The sequence below is a fragment of the Panicum hallii genome, chromosome 2 (genome assembly GCF_002211085.1).
Source record: "Panicum hallii strain FIL2 chromosome 2, PHallii_v3.1, whole genome shotgun sequence".
Classification (NCBI taxonomy): Eukaryota; Viridiplantae; Streptophyta; class Magnoliopsida; order Poales; family Poaceae; genus Panicum; species Panicum hallii.
In genome coordinates this window covers 43,356,118-43,376,965 of record NC_038043.1, presented here as the reverse complement: position 1 = coordinate 43,376,965, position 20,848 = coordinate 43,356,118, and the positions used below count along the sequence as shown (strand labels likewise).

The 20,848-nt window shown below is 44.5% G+C and overlaps 3 protein-coding genes across 3 annotated transcripts; 2 read left to right on the top strand and 1 right to left on the bottom strand.

The window, feature by feature from the left end:
- The first annotated feature begins 2,849 nt into the window (after positions 1–2,849).
- LOC112882222 (fibroin heavy chain-like) lies at positions 2,850–5,927 on the top strand. The gene is made up of 2 exons (XM_025947231.1): positions 2,850–3,392; positions 5,166–5,927. Exons 1-2 carry the CDS (start codon positions 2,927–2,929, stop codon positions 5,756–5,758), a joined length of 1,059 nt encoding a protein of 352 aa, XP_025803016.1. The 5' UTR covers positions 2,850–2,926; the 3' UTR covers positions 5,759–5,927.
- A 279-nt stretch (positions 5,928–6,206) lies between these two features.
- Positions 6,207–11,915, top strand: LOC112881087 (protein GAMETE EXPRESSED 2). Its single transcript, XM_025945792.1, has 15 exons — positions 6,207–6,948; positions 7,109–7,432; positions 7,545–7,736; positions 7,803–7,828; positions 7,905–8,049; positions 8,284–8,583; positions 8,758–8,882; positions 9,343–9,560; positions 9,689–9,916; positions 10,025–10,260; positions 10,400–10,638; positions 10,843–11,017; positions 11,137–11,297; positions 11,412–11,509; positions 11,630–11,915. The coding sequence occupies exons 1-15, from the start codon at positions 6,207–6,209 to the stop codon at positions 11,730–11,732; spliced, it is 3,312 nt and encodes a 1,103-aa protein (XP_025801577.1). The 3' UTR covers positions 11,733–11,915.
- LOC112883285 (5'-nucleotidase domain-containing protein DDB_G0275467) lies at positions 11,816–18,297 on the bottom strand. The gene is made up of 13 exons (XM_025948567.1): positions 18,050–18,297; positions 17,786–17,938; positions 17,528–17,664; positions 17,288–17,437; positions 16,776–16,877; positions 16,168–16,332; positions 15,920–16,030; positions 15,281–15,378; positions 14,886–15,009; positions 14,117–14,206; positions 13,595–13,639; positions 12,505–12,825; positions 11,816–12,244 (listed from the first exon to the last, which is right to left on the bottom strand). Exons 1-13 carry the CDS (start codon positions 18,141–18,143, stop codon positions 12,215–12,217), a joined length of 1,620 nt encoding a protein of 539 aa, XP_025804352.1. The 5' UTR covers positions 18,144–18,297; the 3' UTR covers positions 11,816–12,214.
- Between the last annotated feature and the right edge of the window lie 2,551 nt (positions 18,298–20,848).

The following is a 20,848-nucleotide window of genomic DNA, read 5'->3' as shown; positions in this document are numbered from 1 at the left end:
CTTTCGAAAGAGCCGATGAGGTCGGCCTCAAACTGAGTCTTGATTTCGTCATACCTCTGCTTATGTTCAGCACAAAGCTCTTCATAAGAGATCGGATCCTCCCTTGCCATCTTGTTGACCACCACTGATGGAGTCGATGAAGATGGTGCCGATGGCGATGACGAAGTCGATGAAGAAAGTCCCACTGGGCGTGCCAGAATGTGTTGTCGGTCAAAACCCACCGGCGGGCAGCGACAGGCAACACGAGGAGCCGGGAGGCTTCCGGGACGGCTGGTGGGCCCCGGTCCCTCGGTCAACGGCCCAGTGATCTGGCGCGCGCCCTGGCTGAAAGTCGCTAGGCGTGCCACCTGATCCTACACCCGATCAGGAAGGTGTGACGTATCAAACTCCTGCGTGCACAGACATGTGTAAAGGTTAATCCGAGCCGTGATCGGCTCATCACATCCTCCCCGGCATCGGCTATGAAGAGCCGATTGCGTCAATACCGGATCGGATCTTTGGAACAGGCAATATAGAAACTGATATATATATATATATTTAAATAAAACTTGCTTCATAAATAACAATCTAATCCAATCCACAACAACTAAGCCCTCACTACACGATCGGAACATCCTACACGTAATTGAGCCTAACAGATACACAAAAGCATCGACAAAACGATCTAAACAGAGGGCAAGAGAACAACTGAAAGCCGATTCCCAAACAACCTCTATTCAAGCAAAAGCCGATACAGAGCATACTATCGGATCATTCAACTCGTTTGCAAGGCCTAATCGTGCATATATTGAACCAAGCTTCTAAATGCATAGAAACCAGCCATAACAGATTGGATCTACTGACAACTACGAAACAAGATAAAACAATCATACCCGCGAACGGGTACGATGATCAGACATGCGAGAGCAACGCATAAAGCACAATGAAAGTACCAAAAGAAAAGATTGCTCAACGCATGCTAGGATAAATAACGCTACTCGCCATCTACAAGGCTTCAGCACGAGCAACGTATAAACGAACGAGCAAGGGTGACGCTACCCCGATCACGCAAGACGTGATCGGGGTCGCGTGGCGCTTACCCGATGAAAAACCCTAAAACAGGGGAGGCGATACGCCGAGAGTTGATGATGATTGATTCTGTTTCTTGTTTATTCATGGTACATATTTATAGTCCATAGACTTGTTCTCTTTAACTAACCCTAACCTAACACGACACGAATCTTAACTGTTTATTCCTAATTTACGCGGCCTTATGGCCTCCATCTTGCGCACGGGCCCAATTCGCAAGCCTTATCACGACTGCCTTCTAAGCCCATCTTGCTCAATAGCCCACCTCTGGCCTGGTCAAAATATGGCGATAACAGACTGCCGAGAGCGTAATATCCTACGTCCTGTTTGGTTTGTATTGCTTTTAATGGTGATCGGATGATCTCCTAGGTGATTCTCTAGATCCTCCCCTTTGAAAGGGGTCCTGTACGTCTTATATAGTCTGGGAGGATATGTTACATGGAAGTTCCAGTCGGGTACAAGGCTAAGAGTTCTACCCGAGTACTTTTCTGGTAGTTCCCTACTAATTTGATTACTGTAGGAATAATTCTACTAGTCTACGATTAGTTACAACATATGTAGGGCATGAGCTATGTCCCGACTTTTATCCTAGAAAAAGTATACCACGTGTACAGTCCCATGTATCCAGATCTGATAACGGTGCCATATAAGAATGGAGGGGAAGTACTTTCAATGGAAGTTGGCATGTAGCTAGATGGCTAATATTGTGGGTATTCAACCACTTTACTAGGGTGAATCAAGTCCACCAGCATACCTAGCTTTCCCTAATAAATCTTACCCAATAACTAGCTAATGGGATCATATTTATTTTACTGATATTAGAGAACTTTTTTTTAGTTACTTAATAATCTCATCCCAATCCAACTCCCCCTCTATTTTTGGAGGGTTGGGGTGGCTTATTAATTTGTTCGAAATGAGAAATTATAAATGGAATCTGCTAGAGTACTATTTTTACACGAGCTTCCCCAATATATTAGATAAATTGAGTAACATGGATCTGATAGAGATGCTCTCAGAGACTCAACACATGTATCCACTGATTTTACAAATACAAAAGATGTTATAGGTTCCCCAATATATTAGATAAATTGAGTAATATTGTCCCTTTCCACCTCTTTTGCAATAGTTTCCAGAATCTGAACCAATACGTACGTTCCACGGGCCTACATAAAAGATGTTATAGGTTTCTTGTTAAAAATAAATGTAGTTAAAAATGAGTATACGGTTAGGGAGAGTTCCAAGGCAAATAACTGTAGATTTGACAGCAGCAGCGCTGACTAAACACAAAGTGCAGGGATGATCCAGGGAGCGAGAAAGTCTCAAAGTATGAACCAAATGACGAAAAGGAACACGCACGAGTATCTATCCGTTTACATCGACAGGAGTCATCAGCTTGTCGTTGCACCACCACACTATTTGCTTAACGGTTGGTAAGCGCTGGCCATTGTCTCCCAATCTCCAGCTTTATTTCCCGCGCACTAGCGATGCCATCGATACACACATCCCACAAGTTTCAAAGGGCAGCCAAACGTGTCGTCAAGCTCTACCAATAGCGGCTCGCCGGCAGCGAGCAGACTGGCCGCCCACTTCACACCATGGATGGCCGCGCGAGCACGCCCGGCGGACGGAGGCCCTCGGAGCAAGCCACATGTACGGACGGAGGCAAGCACGCGAGCGATTCTACCACACCACTCAGGAAAGACCTTATCGCTAAGACGCTTGGAGGCCCTGATCCTGATCGAAATCCAACTATAAATTCCCATGGCGCTGCCAAAGTTTGCATCTGTATGTCGATCGCACATAACAACGCTGTTTCTACGCAGTATACAGATCGATCAACAACAACAAGACGCGCGCGATGGTCTGCACGAAGGCCCTCCCGCTAGGAATTGTGCTTCTGGTGGTCGCCGCGTCGTTGCTGGCGCCGGCGGTGGGTGAGAGCCGCCGTGCTGCTCGGAAGGACCTCGGCATCAACCTCGGGAATGGCATTGGGATCGGGATCGGGATCGGGATCGGCGTAGGTGCCGGGGGTTCTGGCTCCGGCTCCGGTTCTGGTTCAACTTCTTCGTCTGGCTCTGGTAGCTCGGGATCAGGGTCAGAGTCTGGATCAGGGTCGGGGGGTCTGGGCCTTGGGCTTGGCGTTGGAGTTGGTATAGGTTTAGGAGGTGCCGGTGGCTCAGGTTCAGGCTCTGGATCAGGCTCCGCGTCGGCATCTGGCGGCTCTTCAGGCTCGGGATCCGGTTCTGGATCAGCCTCGGCTTCTGGTTCGGGTTCAGGCTCGGGCTCTGGAGGGGGCCTTGGGATTGGACTCGGTGCCGGAGTTGGTATTGGATTAGGCAGTGTTGGTAGTGGTAACGGTAGTTCAGGTTCAGGGTCTGCAAGTAGTTCAAGTACCTCGTCTTCCGCAGGTTCTAGTTCAGGCTCCAATGCTGGGTCGCACTACTCTAGGTCCGGTGCAGGATCAAGTTCCGGGTCTAGTGCAAGATCTAGTGTAGGATCTCAAAGTGGACAAGAACACCACTGATATGTGTACATGTTACCTTGAAGACCTGCCTCTTCAATAAACATCTGGATAGTTAGCTAAGGACATATGCATAAGATTGGCTATAGAGACTCGTATATATATAGCCGTTAATGTTTTACACTTGTATACCTTTTGGCTATATATATATATATATATATATATATATATATATATATATATATATATATATATATATATATATATATATATATATATATATATATATATATATATTCATGAACGGATGGGTTTTGTTCTCTTCCCCTGAAGTTATGTTCAAATACATTATTTGCTATCAAGTGAAACATGCATGTTTAATACTTTGTTCCACGTTGCTAAAATGTAGGTTGCCACGGATCCATCATCCATGTGTGTGGTCAAACCTTCGAAACTTTTGAAGCCATTGTAAGTGCAAAAGTGTAAAATCAATCCATGAGAAGATAATGTTATATCGTGTTAAATTTTTCTTGAAAACATATAGTATTGTTAATTTTACTATAGTATGCATGTCGTAATTGTCGGTGTTTAACCTCCAAGCCCATCGAGGGATACCCCCGAGGTGGTAGGTTGTAGGTGGGGTGTCGCCGAGATCAGGAACTCGAAGGTGCAAGGAACACGAAACTTTATACAGGTACGGGCCACCGAGAGCGTAATGCGCTACGTCCTGTGTGGTGGTTTGTATTGCTTTAGATGATATTATTTTGGCCATGGCCCATAGCCAAGAAGCATATGTTTCTCTAGTGTTTAGAACAGTGAGTTGATAACCCTCTGCAGGTACGCCTGTATATGTGGCTGTGAGTATGTTGCCTTGCTAACAACTTGAAAATTACAATGTCAACTGAGAAGGAATGTCAATCCGAGGCGTCGTCAACGCTGAGGTTGATAGCACAAAGTAGGGAGAAGAACAGGACTAGCGCTAGCTTGATAAGGCATACAAGCAAGCTTCCACTAGTCATACATGTGCGTCCATTAGCTAAAACTGAATCTTTCCAGTGTGGCCTGTATGTCCCACCAGGAATACCTACTACATACTCAAGTCAAAACCACGTCACTGTACAATGCAGTGACGATTGCATTCCTTCTCGTAGCATGCATGGGAATTGAAACGTGTCACTCCAGTGGTACCACCCTTGCTTTGCACCGCCCTTGCTCCACTACCCTCGACAAGACCCACCACCACTGGAAGCAAAATCCAGCCGTCCAATGGCCACAACACCACAAGTTCCAGCCACCAATGAGCCAACCACTATTTGCGCAGCTCCGCTTCTGTGAGCTATATGGATCCTATAAATGCCACTCCATCCCAAGCCCATGAGCATGCACACTACATATTTGAATCAAGTAGCAACCCAAAACCACAGGTGCAGTGTTCATCTATAGCTTCCTCCTAGAGGCTATCCCAGGATGTCTCGCCCTCAAACCATGTCCGTTTTTCTCGGCATCGCCGTGCTAGCTGCCCTTGTTCTCACGTCCGAGGGTCGCATTCCTCGGAAGGACCTAGGCATCGACATTGGTGGTGGTGGAGGTGGAGGTGGAGGCATTGGGATTGGGACTGGGATTAATCTCGGCATAGGTGGTGGTCTCAGTGGCTCCGGCTCCGGCTCCGCATCCGGGTCGGGATCGGGTTCTGGCTCGGCGTCCGGGTCAGGATCAGGTTCAGGCTCGGCCGCTGGTTCCGGGTCCGGTGCTGCTTCAGGTGCAGGCTCATCAGCAGGATCCGGTGCGGGCTCTGGTGCTGCTTCAGGTTCAGGCTCATCAGCGGGATCCGGTGCAGGATCCGGTGCTGGCTCTGGTGCGGGATCAGGGTCTGGTTATAGTCAAGGGCAAGGTGCAGGTGAGGGCCAAGGCCAAGGATCCGGGTACGGTGAAGGTCATGGCTCGGGCCATGGACAAGGTTCAGGGTATGGTGAAGGTCATGGTCAAGGAAGTGGCTCCAGTCAAGGATTGGGCTATGGCGAAGGTTACGGCTCTGGTCGCGGCCAAGGCTCTGGCCAAGGATCCGGATCCGGCTATGGCGAGGGCTATGGCTCGGGTCATGGGGCCGGCCAAGGATCCGGATACGGTGAAGGATACGGCGAGGGTTCAGGAAGCGGATATGGAGATGGTTTAGGCTCAGGCTACGGCGAGGGACACGGATACGGGTACGGTTCTGGGCACGGCAAATAAGACCATGGACAATCGTTTGCATTGCCAGCCGGTGTGTTTTCTGTTCTCTGTGACTGTATGTATCCGTACAATAAATCTGCGTGACGAATTATATGGTTGTAAAAACCATGCGTGCTCACTGTTAACCATCCAAGGCTTGATGAGTTGATGCTAAGCGAAGTCCAATCAACTTCTCGATCTTGCAGTAGTTTTCTTTTCAAAAACGTATGTCTGCAGGCGCAGCTTCTGTTTCCCCATCGCAAAATTTTGCAATGAAACCGCCTCCCTTGCAGCCTCTGCACGCTGCAGCGGCGACTGTAACAGTAGGATAACTTTGCGGTTCCACTTCCGACGCACTCTATTTCTTAGTTCTGAACAACCGCCCGCCCGCCGCTACTCTTCTCGGCCGCCTCCGGCAACACTACGCACGCAGACCTACCTCGTCGTCCCGGCGGGGATCAAAGGAGTCATGGCCAACCCCGCCGCGATCTCGCGGCGCTCAGCCCTGGCGCCTTCTCTTCTCCTCTGCATTTCGCTGCTGACGTCCTCTGTGGCGCAGCAAGGCCTCGTGCCGGCCTTCCTCTTCGACTGGCTCGACGGCAAGTGGACGTTCACCGCCGGCGACACCGCGGTGATCACGATCAGGGCGCTCGACCTCTCGGACGACCCCACCCTGCGCGCGTCGCTGTCCTTCTGGATGTCGGTGAAGGGCAAGAAAGGCAACAGCACCTACATCACCGACGTCGTCGCGCGCCGCGACGACCCCAACTCCTGGAGGATCACCTTCGTGCCCCTGCGCGCCGGGGACTTCTTCGCGCTCGTGGCCGAGGAGCGGTTCAGCATCGGCGAGTCGATGCTCGAGTTCAAGGTCGCCGCGGCCGGCGTGCACCCGTCCGCGTCCCGGGCGGCATGGACGTTCGACGACGCGCGCGTCGTCGCGGGGTCGAGGGCGTTCGTGTCCGTCTTCCCCAGGGACGCCTTCGGCAACGGCATCGCGCGCGGGGACGACATGCCTGACTACTTCAGGGTGTCGGGCTCCTACGCCAACGGGTCAGCCGTGGAGTTGCTGTATTTCCATTACAATGGATGGATTCAGGAAGGACGCATCGGCCTCGAGTTTGTGTCAAATGTTGCCGGGGTCTTCCTGGTGCATGTTTATGGGGATAACAGGGAGCTACGTGACTCGCCTCTGACGCTGACAGTGAATCCAGGTTAAAGAATAATATCTACGACTTGAATACTCAAAATACATAGCTCCATGTTGATGCAGCGACCGGATAATTCTATTTAGCATCTTATTATCATGTCTGCTTCCAAAAAAGTGCATCTTGATGTGTTTCGTCAGATACTATCCATTTGGTCATATTTCAGGTGTCCTTGACATCGAAAAAAGCACATGCAGCTGGAAGCATGGAACCAATACTTTGCAGATATTTTCCAAGCTGGAGTTATTCATATATCAGAAGGACTCATTTGGGAATATTGTCCCAGAGATTCATCCGTTTGATGCTCAAGTTGTTGACACAGCCTCAGATTTGTCCATCCCAGTTAACCTCATGATGGAAGCGGTAGCTGCTGGAGTTCAGCTCATATCCTTTAATGTTGTACAGTCTGGAGAGTTTGCGCTCACAGTTTTTGATACTCAGCGGAACCGAAGAGTTTCCAACACGGGGTACAAGTTTGATGTTTTTGTAGGTACGCAGCTATATATACTCTTTAGTTTTAAGAGTATTTTCTTTAATTTACTATTACTCAAGATGCTTAATTCCTGATCATGGAGCTGATTCTGACATGTTGCTTCTTTCAGGATACTGCAATGGATCAAACAGCTTTGCAAATGGTTCTGGTTTGGCACATTCTGTCGTTGGTTCAGCATCATCCTTTGCTGTTTACTTGGAGGATGAGTACAACAACCCTTCTCCAGTCGAAACCTCAAGGTTGCAAGTGAAGATTTTGGCAAAAAAGGGCACGGCTTATGCAGACCCAATAATATCACATGGTAATGCTGTATATTCATTTAGCAGTTTAGCCTTCTGTTAATCTGAAAATTCTTTTTTTCCTACAGAGACAGAACCTGCTGGCCATCCGGATGTAAGTATCCTTTTCGCCTGCCTAATTTGCTACAGATAAGTCGCATGATCACTGAAATTCATTATCATGTTACTAGATCATCGGTGGAAGCTCAACTGTGCGAGCAAGTCAATTCAATGTTGCATATACTCCTCAAATTGCCGGGGAATATGAAATTTGGGTACTCTGTGGGAACATAGTGCTAAATGGTGGAGATCCATATTCCATGACAGTTGTACCAGGTTTGGTTAACTTTCGCGCGCGTCTTTTTTCATCATTCATTTCACATTCATATAATGCATGAATTTGATATGCTGGTGCCATTTCTCATGCAGTTAGTATAATATGAGGAATTGAGTGGGTTATACTCAAGTGAAATGTCAACCCAATTGACAATTGAAATAATTAGTAACTTTTATGAACTCCCAATGACAGATCCTCTTAACTTCCCATACCATAACCTTCCCTTTTTCTAGGTGCAATCAATATTGCTTTATCAAGTGTTGTCAAGTTTGACCCAAGAGTCAGAATGTCAGTTGAAAATGAAGTTGATGTTCGACTTGTTGACTCATTCATGAATCCGGTGTTATCTTTAGAGTCAAAAGTGCGATTTCAGCTAACATCTACAAGTATCTTTGGAAAAGAATTTGTCGACAACAGAGATGGATCATATACTGCTCGTTATGTGATAAATCAAATTGGTTCATATGGCATATGTGTTCGATTTGAGGATAAGGATATAGCTCCATGTCCATTCCAAGTCGAAGTTTTTCCAGGTAACTTTTTAGTCAGTTTAATACAAAAAGAGAAGATATTGGTCAGATGAGATATGCTCTTAAGCTCTAGTTGGTAGAGAATAACTTTTGTTGTTATATATTGAAACATATTGAGCATTCCCAATTTCTCTGCTTGTTTGTTGAATAACTCTGATGAGCTGTATCTCTTTGCAGATCAATACTTTTCAGATGTTAAAAATGATAATGTTTCAGTATGGGAGGATGGATCAGTTTACTTCGATGTACTATCAAATGACCACATTGCAGGAAGTAAAGCTGAAATAGCTAACTCATCTTCTGTAAGTTTATGCTGTGAAATATGCATTTCTTAGTTTCTCCACCTCATAGTGATAGTCTCTTCACTTTGGTAAAACTGCCATCAATCCTTGCAGCTACACATGCTAACCATCTAAACTGAGCTTTTGCAATGTAATAGTTCAACGATCCTTACTACATGCTGCTACAGAAAGAAAGGAACTTGTGGCAAAAAAATATTCTATTGCAACCAAATTGAATTTACAATATTGCTATTGAGTGCTTTTACCGGACAAATATGTAAGTTCTTTTTCTTGGTGATGCACACAGCCCAGTCTCTAGCTACAGGCCAACAGCTTGGCAATGCACACAGCCCGGTCTTTATTGCAAATGTTCAGCATAAAGCTGATTTCAAATAACATGAATAATTATGTACTACGAAATTTCCAAGTAACTTTATTTTCTCGTGACTTCACAAATGACAAATTTTCCTTTTCTCTGAAGCCATTTCATGGATCAGTCCTGCAGTTCAACCACATGTATCGTTACACGCCTTTTGATGGATTCTTTGGGAATGACTCGTTCGCATACACAATATCAGATGATAATAACAACGTCGTCACGGCAACAGTTTTCATATCTGTCATCTGCAGACCACCTCAGTTCATATCTTTACCGCAGAAGTTGCATGTTACTGAAGATACCATCGGCCCACAATTCGGGTAATCCATGCTGCTTTCTACCAAAGTACTACATACTTGTATTTAGTTTATTGTTTTTATCTAAGCTAAAGTTTTAGCCTCTTCTATTCGGGTTCTAAACTAATCAAATATGGATATGTTTTTGGCAGTGGATTTCGAGGGATCAAAATAGCGTATTCAGATACAACAGAAAATATATCTATAACAGTGAACGCGCAGTCTGGAAATGTGTTCCTTGCTCTATCGCCAATGAAGCTTCAACAGTCGTCAGCTGATGTACTTTCAGTCAGCAAAGGTGGTAGAACTGGCAAAGACCTGATATTCCAAGGAACAATAGAAGCGATAAATAGAGCTCTACAATTTTTGCAGTACCTTGGGTACGGTATTAATCAAGAATCTGACTCTCCCTAGTCTTGTACAAGCCCTGATATTCTACAAGAATCTTGCAAATCTTTCGCTTATAATAATCATATCACCATGTGCAGAAACGAAGACTTCTGTGGAGATGATGTTGTAGCGCTACGCTCCATGAACAGAGATGGTGTAGAAGACGCTCAGTTCCCGATACACGTTGAACCAATCAATGACCGTCCTGTGATACTAGCTCCACCATCAATTTTCTTGGCTGGGAACGAATCAAGCAATGGACATCAAATCTACAACAAGAGCAGGGATACATTCCAATTTTCCATTTATGATCCTGATCTTCGCAGTTTCCCTGGTACTTTATATGTATTATACTTGTTGATGTTGAATGAGGGATCCATTTTCTTAGTTGAAGTAGTATATGCTCCTGTTTTATGCATCGTTAGAAAAAAACTATACTATTTCTAAACTGATAGCGTTTACCTGTTTCACAGGGAACAAGTCTATTTTTTCGCTAGTGCTCTCCCTAGAAGTGTGTGAGGGAACGTTGACGCTGAGGTTGCCATCCAGTACCATTCCCAGTGTGGAGGTGAAGACCGAAGGCGTTAGTTATTGGCAGCCGATTCAGACATATGTGAACATTGAGAATCACTTTGTGCTGAAAGGAACTGCCGTTAGGTTCCGTGGGATGGTCCAGGAGTGCAACAATGCGATGCAGCAGCTGCATTACCAAGTAAATCTTCAATCCTCTTGGATCATTGCAGCTGATTTTCTTGCATGATTTTCACGAATATCCATTCCTTGCATGATTTTCTTTAGCGGGATGATTGGCGACTGATTAAGTAGCTACTTGACCCCAAAAATTGGATAGGAAAATGTTGTTTCTTCACTTTCTGATATATGCAGAGTAAAGTTTGAGATGTTGTTTCTCTTGCAGGGTTCAAGCAATGGAACAACCTTATCCATCACTGTAGACGACCTGGGAAACTATGGATGCTACCCTGACTGTTCACAGATGATGGGGATGCCACTGTCCGCTACAAAGACAGTTCGTCTCGTCAAAATCAAAACAAAACATAATAAGACCTCAACAATAGATAAAATAGATAACTGTAAGTAAGGAAGATCATAATATTCTGGTTATTGTTTTCGCTTTCCTATGTTGGTGATTTACAGTTTATGACCCATATAATATGGAACGCATCTTTGATCTGTGCTACTATACTTTCAGTGCTTGAATGGGTGATAGTAACTGAGATCCTGACAATGCTATGGCTTGGCGTCGCTCTCTTGTGCTTCCTCTTCAAATGCATGAAAGCTCTGAAGGTTAAGCGAAGGGGTCGGGTCAACGATGAAAGGTGCACACCGGAGCAGACACCATCCCATTGGAATGTGAGTGTATCTCTCTCTGGAATTTGGAAGCAGGGTCTGCACAACCATCGTTTTGACCTTTTTTTCTTAATCACTTTCTACTTCGTTTTTGCTTGTTCTTCTGGGAAAAAAAAGAGGTGTGCTTCACCATCACAATCTGAGGACGTTGGACATTGCTGCGCACCTGCAGTTGCGGTCCCTTCTGGCGCAAACAGATCAAGTTTTCGTCAAAGGTAAACACCGTTATTCACTGATCCTGTTATCACAAGTTTCTGTTGCTATTCATTTACCAGAAATCTGTGCTGGATTGTTTGCTTTTATTCCCCTAATGGATGTTACTCTTGTGATGTCAGATCTTCACGATCACGCAAGCAAGAACTGGAACTCCAGCCAGTCTCCGGGATCAGAAAGAACGGAAATCAAGACGGCATTCCTATAGCAAACAAGAACAAATAGATGTTTGATAATTTACCGTAGAATGTTCCTCCAAACTCAAAATATTTTTCTGCTCGATGGGAAGTAAACTGGAAGACAAGATAGGTTGCATGTAACTCTTATTGACACTTGACAGTCATACAGATTGTTAGGGTATCGGGTTCATCTTTACTATTAAGAATACCCATAGAAGTCGAACAAAAAGAAGCAGGCTTCTCAGACAGAAGCTTCTTTTTCTTCTTTTCTTTCTTCTTTTTTCTTTTTTGAGCGGCAGATAGAAGCTTCCTCATAAGGCAAAAGAGTCGCCTACTCACATGGCTGCATTTTCATGGCAAACCAGGAGAATGACTGCTAACTTGCTGCTTTGTCTGCTGGACTGATGCATCTCCGGTGCTTTATTCCTAACCCAAGCTAAGGCACTAGCAGTCCACAGTCCTGTCACGTGGTCTCACACAGAAACCATAATGGGTACTACCTTCTCCAACCAGAAAAGGTAGAATGAACTAGGAGGTACTGAACAGGCTTGCTGGGACCTACAACATAGAATGTCCAAAATCATTATTCCAACTCAATATTTTGAAATATCAGCATTTGTTCCCCCAAAAAAATCACGAAAACTATCATAATGGAGACTATTATTGGACAACCAGTGCTCAGTTTCGATGGAATTTCTAGCTTGTTTCCCTTAGAAGAGTAATGCAAACCAGCTAACTATACCTTGAGTTTCTAGGAAGCAGTAATTGGAATGAACTTAACAGGTTAAATTAGATTATGATACGAGGATTTAAACTACCTTCGCGTTGTGTGGCATGATCTTTATGTCATGAGGTGGATGAAGCCAAGATTCAGGGGCATATGATAAGAAGTTCTCGAGCTTGCTTGTGTAAATATCTGCATATTGGTGAATGTGATAGGCAAATGATGATTCCCTTCCTGTATCTGTAAGAAAAGTTGCGCCAAAAGAGCTATTGAACAGATCTCGCATCCCAGATCGGCATTGTCGTCTTTCTGCATTCAATTCATCAAGCAATGCTCTGTAAACTTGACCTTTCTCAGTGCTAACCACGGTTGCATGGACTTTCCCAAGTAGATCATGGATTATACTCAATTTTGCCTGCAATGCAACATATAGTTCTGTAAATTGATAAGCATCCATGTGGATGGAAAATCAGGGACTAGCAAACAGCATATGTGGTAGAGGAATAAAGATCATATATGGCAACTAAAAAGTAAATGCCATCAATTTGTGATACAACTGATCATCCCTGTGTCATGTTTCAGATCATGTGTGCCAGGACTCCACTGCCCTTCACAAAGCAATAGCAGCTGCAAAAGTGCCTACAGCTTGAGTGAGTCACCTGAACCAAATCCCACTTCAACACAGTCAGCCTTTTCAAGCTGTTCCAGCGAACGGGCTTCTAGCTGAATTGGTTAGGTGGCTCTAGTAGCACTCCTCAGGTCCTGGGTTCGACTCCCGGTGGGAACGAATTTCAGGCTGGGGCTAAAAAAAATCCCTCATCTGTCCCACACCAAAGCACAGGTCTAAGGCCCGGCCCAGGTCGTTGGTCGTCTCACATGGGCTACGGTGTAAGGGTGGGGCAGGGGTTCGGGGGTTTTCTTGACCTGCATGAGAAGGTCTTCTTCTTAGCAAAAATGCCCGGGGGCTGTCTTACCCCCCGCAGGTCGAGTTTCAAGCTGTTCCACCATGGTAGTTTCCTTCTCTCAATTCCATTGTTAGAGTCACAATATTCGTTACAAATTTGGCTGGGCACGGTTTTGTTCAAAAGAATTACTTTTGAAAGCCAGACAGAGCTTAAGGGCCAAGGAGAACATAAAATCAAGTAACATACACAAACACAAGAAGCAGATGATATAGTACACACCTGTTGGAACCGGTAGCTATCACCGTTCTGTATTTCTATTTCATCCTGCAGTTCACAAAGCATGGATCATTGTAATATGGTATAAAACATAATAGTCTCAATATAATCATGTGTCTTGTACGACAAAATAGCGTGAGACTGTCAGATACAGTCAAGACAAACCTATAATAAGAGAACCATTCAGGTCTTAAAAGAATAAGTAGAAGCTTGTTCATGTTATTTAGGAGCCTATGCAGCATATCAAACAGATTTGAGATCAAGATAGCGTAAGAGGTCACTTTCTGAACATTTCGTTACATTTTTTCCTTTACTGATCTTTCTCAGCTCAAAACTTCTTAGATACCAACACTCCAATAGGATCAAGGCAACCTTAGATGAGACATTGTAGTCAATAGGTGAAATATGAAAATTAAACTTGACTGTGCTTTTCCTTTCAATTTTTTTTTGACTGTGCTTGAATTTCATGCAACTATGTCTGACATGTTCTCAAGAAAATCTCAAGTAAAAAAGAGAAGCATCTACCTCAAGTTCTCGAATTACAGCAGCTGTTCGCCAACCAGCTTTTGAAGGTCCTCTCAAGTCGCTCAAAAGATGATCACCAAAGTATATCACCTAATACATAGCCAAAAAAGATCCGAGATGAAACATTCTGAAAAAAAATCTTAAATTTATACTGTGGCAGTGCATATTTTAGTGCAAGTGAAGACCTTCCAAAGTTATATCTTTAGTATGTGGGTTATTATTTGAAAGAAGAGGTTCACCTCTGGTATTTGGATGATGCTAGAGGTCTTAGTGGTCTTATGTCTTAGTTAAGCTGTTTGACCTAGGTTGTTATTCAGGTCATATTGTTCTATCTTTGCAACCCTCTAAATCCTCAGTTAATGAGGTGATGCATTTGCCTCTGTCTTTGCAACCCTCTAAATCCTCAGTTAATGAGGTGATGCATTTGCCCCTGTATTAGGTTCGTTGTACTCTCTTTTCTCTTAATACAAAACTACGCAGATCTCCTGCGTGTTCGAGAAAAAAACCTGTGGGTTATTCAAGTATACTATACCAGGATAAAGTGATGAGCAAGAAACATAATAAACACGCAGCTGATGAGCGCAAGGTGTTGCAAATACGTGACTGCTAGCTTCCATCACGAAACAGTAATATCAACTACATTTAACATGAAAATTATTGTAGCAGATTTCAGGAGAAAAAAGGGTGAAAGTTGTATCACTCAGACAGAAAAGAAAAAATTGAGAAAACATAAAGAAATTGGTACTTCTTTACGCTCCGAATAACCAACCTCTGGACCTCTCCACTTTGTGATCTGCAGAAATGATTTCAAACAGCCGTGGTAGTATACTTGATCTGGCAGAAACTTGTCGACTGCAGTAAAAGCTAAGGTGTCCTTTTGAGTGTCATACACCCTGTAAGCAACCAGCAAATATAGTTAGCAATCCAGAACTAGAGTAGACATAATAGTGCAGAATTAGAAAGCAATATCTGGAGGCAATATAGATCCAGGCCCTTATGCATCTGTACATATGAAAACTTACTTTCATCTAGTATTCAAAGTTTAGCAACAGACCCTCAAATGAATCAGTGCAAAAGGAAAAAAAATATGAACAACCATATCTTAGTAAGAAGGATGCAAGATTAATCTTTTTTCTTTAGTAACATATAGATGTTCCACAGGACCTGAACGGGTGGTCTGAGTTATAGAAAGTTGGTTTATTTGCCTGCGCAATCACAACATCAAAGAGTTCCCTCCAGGAATTTCCATCAAAATGCTGGTCCTGCCCAACCAAATTGTGAAAGTCAAGTGGAGAATTATGAGTGAGCAAAAACAACTGGCCATATATACTGACATGATACTTTTCTATTTGGAATACAGTACTTGTCTAGAACATTACCAAAAATACACAAAACTAATATAAAAAGAATGTTGCTTGCACGGCACAACTGTATCCCCTATACTATTAGACAAGAAATAGCCTAAGTAGAATACAGCAAACTCTTACTGAAAGCTAGAAACAAAGGAAGGTTGTGTCATGTATATGCAAAATATTCACTTTTAGTATCAAAAATATGACGAGGCAGTGCAAAGAGTTGCATGTGATCAGTTAAAATATGATTTCACATTCTCAACAAAAAAATAGCCCAAAAAAAATAAAAGGTAGGAGCTCATGTCAGATCTCAGAAAGTAAAACAAAGGTCATATAAAAATATATCTGTTAGTCATCGATCAGATAGAAATCTATTTTGCCTTAAAATCTTGCTTTTGAATGCTAAACAGCATGGACAAAACATAAAAGCCGATTTAAATTTAGCAAGAACCTCCAGCAAATAACGCATCCCTCCATCCACGAAATAGAAAGGTGAATTGGTAAGAAGAAACAGCTTTTTTCCTTTCTCTCTTAGCATCTTTAAGAAACGGAACACCTGGCTCTGCAGGTCACAGATGAGGCAACAGTCTTAGAGTTACATGTCCGAAAGAATGCCAGAAGACAAGAAGCAGAATCAGGTTATATCATTGATTTTTGAAACTTCAGACATAGAAAATCAGCAAAAGCAGTGCCACCTACTTTTTTTATCAGAAATTTCTGGGGCTCAGAAAGAATTTGCCTGTGAATTAAACCACTTCTGTGGACATGCTGAATCGATTGATTTACATCCTCATATACATAAGAGGCATCAAACTCCAGTTTGGCATCTATAAAGTGTTGAACAATATCAGCAAGGAGACATGCCTGTGAAGGAGGGAACATCTCATAGTTAGAAAGTACTATGGAAACGCCTGTTTAGATGCACGATCTGATGTCCCAGCAATTACTTCAACTAAACACAGAACATGATACTACATTAAGTGCATAATAACACTAATTATTAATATACGGCATACTACATCTCGTCTACAAGTGCAAAATATTGCTCCACATGTGCTAGGTCAGAACCACATGCACAGCTAAATGCCCTTGAAGGATGATCAGATACACACAGAATATCTGTTAATACTGAACTGATCAAGTATAATTAACCTATCAACAAAGCATTAACCAAACTGGGTGATAATATGGTGCTCTAGTTGACATGACATATCTATAAGGCACTGATAGTTTACTATTCTGTAAGTAAATAGAGGCAGTGTAGAAAGAAGGGAATGGAACTAAGGCTCTGATTAATTCAAAAGTACCTCGCTAAAACAGAAGACATCCATCAGCCCAACAAGTTGGAGAGCTTGGTCTCTGCCAATATGCCGCGTGCCGTAGAGCTCTTTTATCTCACTCAAACTCAGCTGATTAACAAGCATTGTGATAAGAAATTGTATTCATAGGCTGTCAATGTACATAGTTTGCATAATGTAATTATTGTAGGAGAAGGCAAAGAACAAGCATAAAAATAGTACATAAATTCTCTAGAACAGTCAACACGCCTAATCTATGTTCAGCGTTGACATTTACCTAAATAAATTGGCCAAAGTCTGAGTTCAACAGTCAACAAGTACACGGCAACCAATCACAAACATAATGATCACTCGTGAGAACCTACATATTAATGTACGGATATCCCAAAGATAAGTAACGCAGAAAGCAAATAACATCAAGAATTAACAAACTTCTAAATATAGTATGAAAAGCAGCTCAAGAATGCACCATTTGAGGGAATATGAAAAAGAACAATGTAGTATTGTAGTGAGTGCCTTACCTTCCTCCGCCCAAAGAAGCAACCGTCTGGTTCAATAGAACCAAAGAAATCAAGCTTGAGAAGGCACCCTTTGAGTCTGTCATAGTAAAGGCCCCTGACAGGAAAAGAGCGGTCATACTCGTACTTCAAGCAGCTCTCTGGATATTTCAACTGCAGAAAACGTGTCACCCTCGCTCAGAAACAATAAGCACACCATCCGCCATCAGTGCCGCCCTCGCCCAATAAAGAGAGCAACCAAACCTCATTGACCAGGTGCTTCTTGGCGAGATCGTAGATGAGGCACTGCAAGTGCTCGGAGTAGTGCGAGAGCGTGTAGTCGTAGTCGAAGCCGTAGACGTGCAGGTCATCCAGCTTGACGTTCTTGTTCACGTAGATGCCTGAAAAGCGGAGACCCAACCCGGCAACCCCCAGGAATGTTAAAGTCTGAGGAAAATCGACCTTTGGCGCTCAAGAGCAACGGCAAATCGACAGGAACGTGGAAGCCCCACCGGACCGGACCTTGCGGGTTCATCTTGGGCATGTCCTTGATGGCGGCGGGGATGCTGAGGTAGTTGCGCTTGGCGTCCTCGAACTCGCGGCGGATGCGCTCGATCTCGTCCTCGCCGGCGCCGGACCGCAGCGTGGTGGAGAGCGTGCACAGCGCGCGCGGATCTGTTCAAAAAAAGAAAGAAAAGCACGTGCAATCCAAACGAAGCAGCAGTCAGCAGCCAAACAACCCCGTCCAGCAGCGGCATTCCGTCGAACGGCTGGAGCGCAACCGACCTCGCGGTGACCGCGGCGCCGCCGTGGAAAGCGCCGGCGAGGGGTAGCCGCGGCGAGTGGGTACGCGGAGCCGCTTCGCCGCTGCCGCCGCCATCGGAGCTGGCCTCGGCTTGTCGGTGCTCGCCGGCGTTGGGAGGGGGAGCGGAGCGGAGCGGAACCGGGGGCGGGAGACGGCTGTTTTCTCCTAGTCCTAGGCGGGGACGGGGCAGCACGCCCGGGGACCGTGGCGTCCTTTTCCCCGACGTGTGGGGGCCACATGTACGGTCCCTCGACGCTTGCTCGGCTGGTTGCCTGCCTTGGCGGCAGCGGAGCTCGTGGGCTGGTGGGGCTTGGCCTCTTACCACTGATCCACGCGAGGCCCGAAACTATGGAGGTTTTTTTTAAAAAAGATAAAAAAATAAAATTAGGAAAAGGAGTGCCGAGTGGGAATATTTTGAAAAATGGGTACCTCCCACCCGCTAATCGGGCGGGAGGCGTGGGGCCGGGGACCTCCCGCCCATCCAGCGCCCTTTGGTCGCGTGGGAGGTCCCCCCGACTATATAAGCCCCAATCTGTCCCAAAAATTTTATTTTATCCAGCAAAAATCAGAAGAAAAAAAAAGAAAGAGAGGAGAGGAAGAGAGAAGAGGAAGCGGTGAAGCCCTGTTCACACGTCGATTTGGAGGTATATTCTCATTCTAGCCGTATAATTACTTGAAAATAACTATAATCTAGGAAATATTTCTTAGAGTAGTTATGTTTTGAATAGTTTTTAGTATTTTCATTTATTTTTAGTATAATTTATATTCTGAATAGTTTAGAATCTGTAAAATATAATCTGAGAATCACTGAAACTTAGGGTCGTCGTTGTGTATTAATATGTAGTATAACTAGTTTATTAATGATTGACAGATATGTCTTCCGAGAAGGGTATTTTCAGTATATATTACGGAGAAGGAAATGTGATTTATGGGCCGAATGGGGTAGATTTAAGTGAATTCAACTGTGCGGTCAGAGGAATTACTAGACCGCACGAGAGGACCTTTGAATCCCTATGCACCTGGTTAATGAGGGGATTAAGAATTAATCAGAAAACACACACTGTGAGTGTTCAGTGCGTCATAAATCGTACCACTCACGCTTTGATCTGGGAGTTGATGCCACTTGTAAGCAACAAGGACTGGTTAACTTATCTGCAAAATGCAAGTCATTGGCAGTGGCCATTGGTACTTCTTGTCAGTGTGCACCAGAACCCTTTGATAAATATTGAAGCTGCTCCGGGGGATGAAAATATTGATGAAGAATTTGAGGAGTCAAACATTGAGGTAGGTGGCACCGCAGCACCTCAATGCGTGGCTGATGAGGGCGAGAACATACTGTCGGATTTTATCCGGCCGCCCACCGAGGGGTATACCCAAGGTGGTAGGTTTTAGGTTGGGATGCGCCGAGATCAGGAAACTCGAAGGTGCAGACAACACAGGATTTAGACAGGTTCAGGCCGCAATATGCGTAATGCCCTACGTCCTGTATGATGGTTTGTATTGCCTTGATGTTGATCGGGTGATCTTATGTTTTGAGGGAGTCCCTGCCCGCCCTTATATATCCGGGGGGACAGGGTTACATGAATCCTAGTCCGATACTAGCTTAGGAATCGTACTCAAGTACAACTCGAGTAGTTTCCTTCTATATCGACTAGTCCTACTCCGCATGCGGGTAGAATACAACATAAATAAGTTACAGGACACGTCCTATCCCCTTAGCCCAATACGGACTCCTTGATGTACACAGCCCCGTGGCTCCGGGTCTGACAAGCCCCCGAGCTCTTCGTAGCTGAGTACTGCAGGCTCTTCGAGTACTTCTGAAGCAATCTTCGACTTTTTTCGAAGCTCCATCTTGAAATCTCTCTTCGAGTACTCTTCTCCCTGCATCGAACCTATGAGGTGCTCATGCCCTGAATTCTTTCTTTTGTATGGGGTACGATGAATAATCGCACTCCATATGGAGTAGCCTCCGAGCCTTAGGTTGAATCAAAGAATCAAGCTGAGGGTCAAACAAGTCTTGAGTCTTTTCTTCTTATCTTTCGAGTACTTTCGAAAAATAAGTAATCGATGCCACGTGTTCCACAGCCTCCGAGTCTTGAATCCAAATCATTTGGAAAAAAGGATCCCAAAGGTCGTGGCAAAAATGCTCCCTTTTGATAAAATATAGTTTAAGAGGAGGCAATTGGCATAAATTGAACTCGAAACTCAAAAAATCTCTTTTTTCGGGACAATTAACCCTGAAAAAATGGTTAGTCAAGTAACGGCCCAAAAAATCCACCAAAAAACCACCTATGTCCAATTAATCCCATTGCGCGACGCTTCACCTTTCACACAGTAAACCACTACCTGAGCGCTGGTTATTTAACCCCGCAGTCAGTTAGGGTTATTTCCTGTGCCTTCAGATCTAACGCCGCCGCCAGAAAAAACAAAACCTCAATTAGAGCATGTCCTGCCTTCGCCCTTCCGCCGTCCTGCGTAGTCGAAAATCTTCGATCCCGCCACCGTAGCCCCCGAGCGTTGTGCGAACAACTCATGGCTGAAAGGATTCGAAATGGCGCCGAAGAAAACCGACCAGAAGGACTTGAAAGAAGCGCAAGCAGCAACCGGCGAATGGTCAATTAGTAAGTGTTCTCGCCATAATCTAGCAAATTTGGTGTTGGGAGGTCTGCTTCAGGAGAGAGATCTCATCAATTGGCGCCTTCCTTTTCGCGATCCATTCCCCATGGAAAGCGTCGATGAGATCGTTTCTTTCTGCTCTTTTTCTGAACGGGGATTCGCCC

Bases quoted from the DNA above. Each gene is read 5' to 3' on its own strand.
- LOC112882222 (XM_025947231.1), top strand. From the start codon at position 2,927: ATGGTCTGCACGAAGGCCCTCCCGCTAGGAATTGTGCTTCTGGTGGTC. The intron at 3,393-5,165 runs GTATTGGATTAG...ATCTCGGCATAG, and splicing joins TGGACTCGGTGCCGGAGTTG to GTGGTGGTCTCAGTGGCTCC.
- LOC112881087 (XM_025945792.1), top strand. From the start codon at position 6,207: ATGGCCAACCCCGCCGCGATCTCGCGGCGCTCAGCCCTGGCGCCTTCT. The intron at 9,561-9,688 runs GTAATCCATGCT...TGTTTTTGGCAG, and splicing joins ACCATCGGCCCACAATTCGG to TGGATTTCGAGGGATCAAAA. The intron at 11,298-11,411 runs GTGAGTGTATCT...GGGAAAAAAAAG, and splicing joins AGACACCATCCCATTGGAAT to AGGTGTGCTTCACCATCACA.
- LOC112883285 (XM_025948567.1), bottom strand. From the start codon at position 18,143: ATGGCGGCGGCAGCGGCGAAGCGGCTCCGCGTACCCACTCGCCGCGGC. The intron at 16,333-16,775 runs GTACTTTTGAAT...CCTCCTTCACAG, and splicing joins ATGTCTTCTGTTTTAGCGAG to GCATGTCTCCTTGCTGATAT. The intron at 16,031-16,167 runs GTAGGTGGCACT...TGTGACCTGCAG, and splicing joins AGAAATTTCTGATAAAAAAA to AGCCAGGTGTTCCGTTTCTT.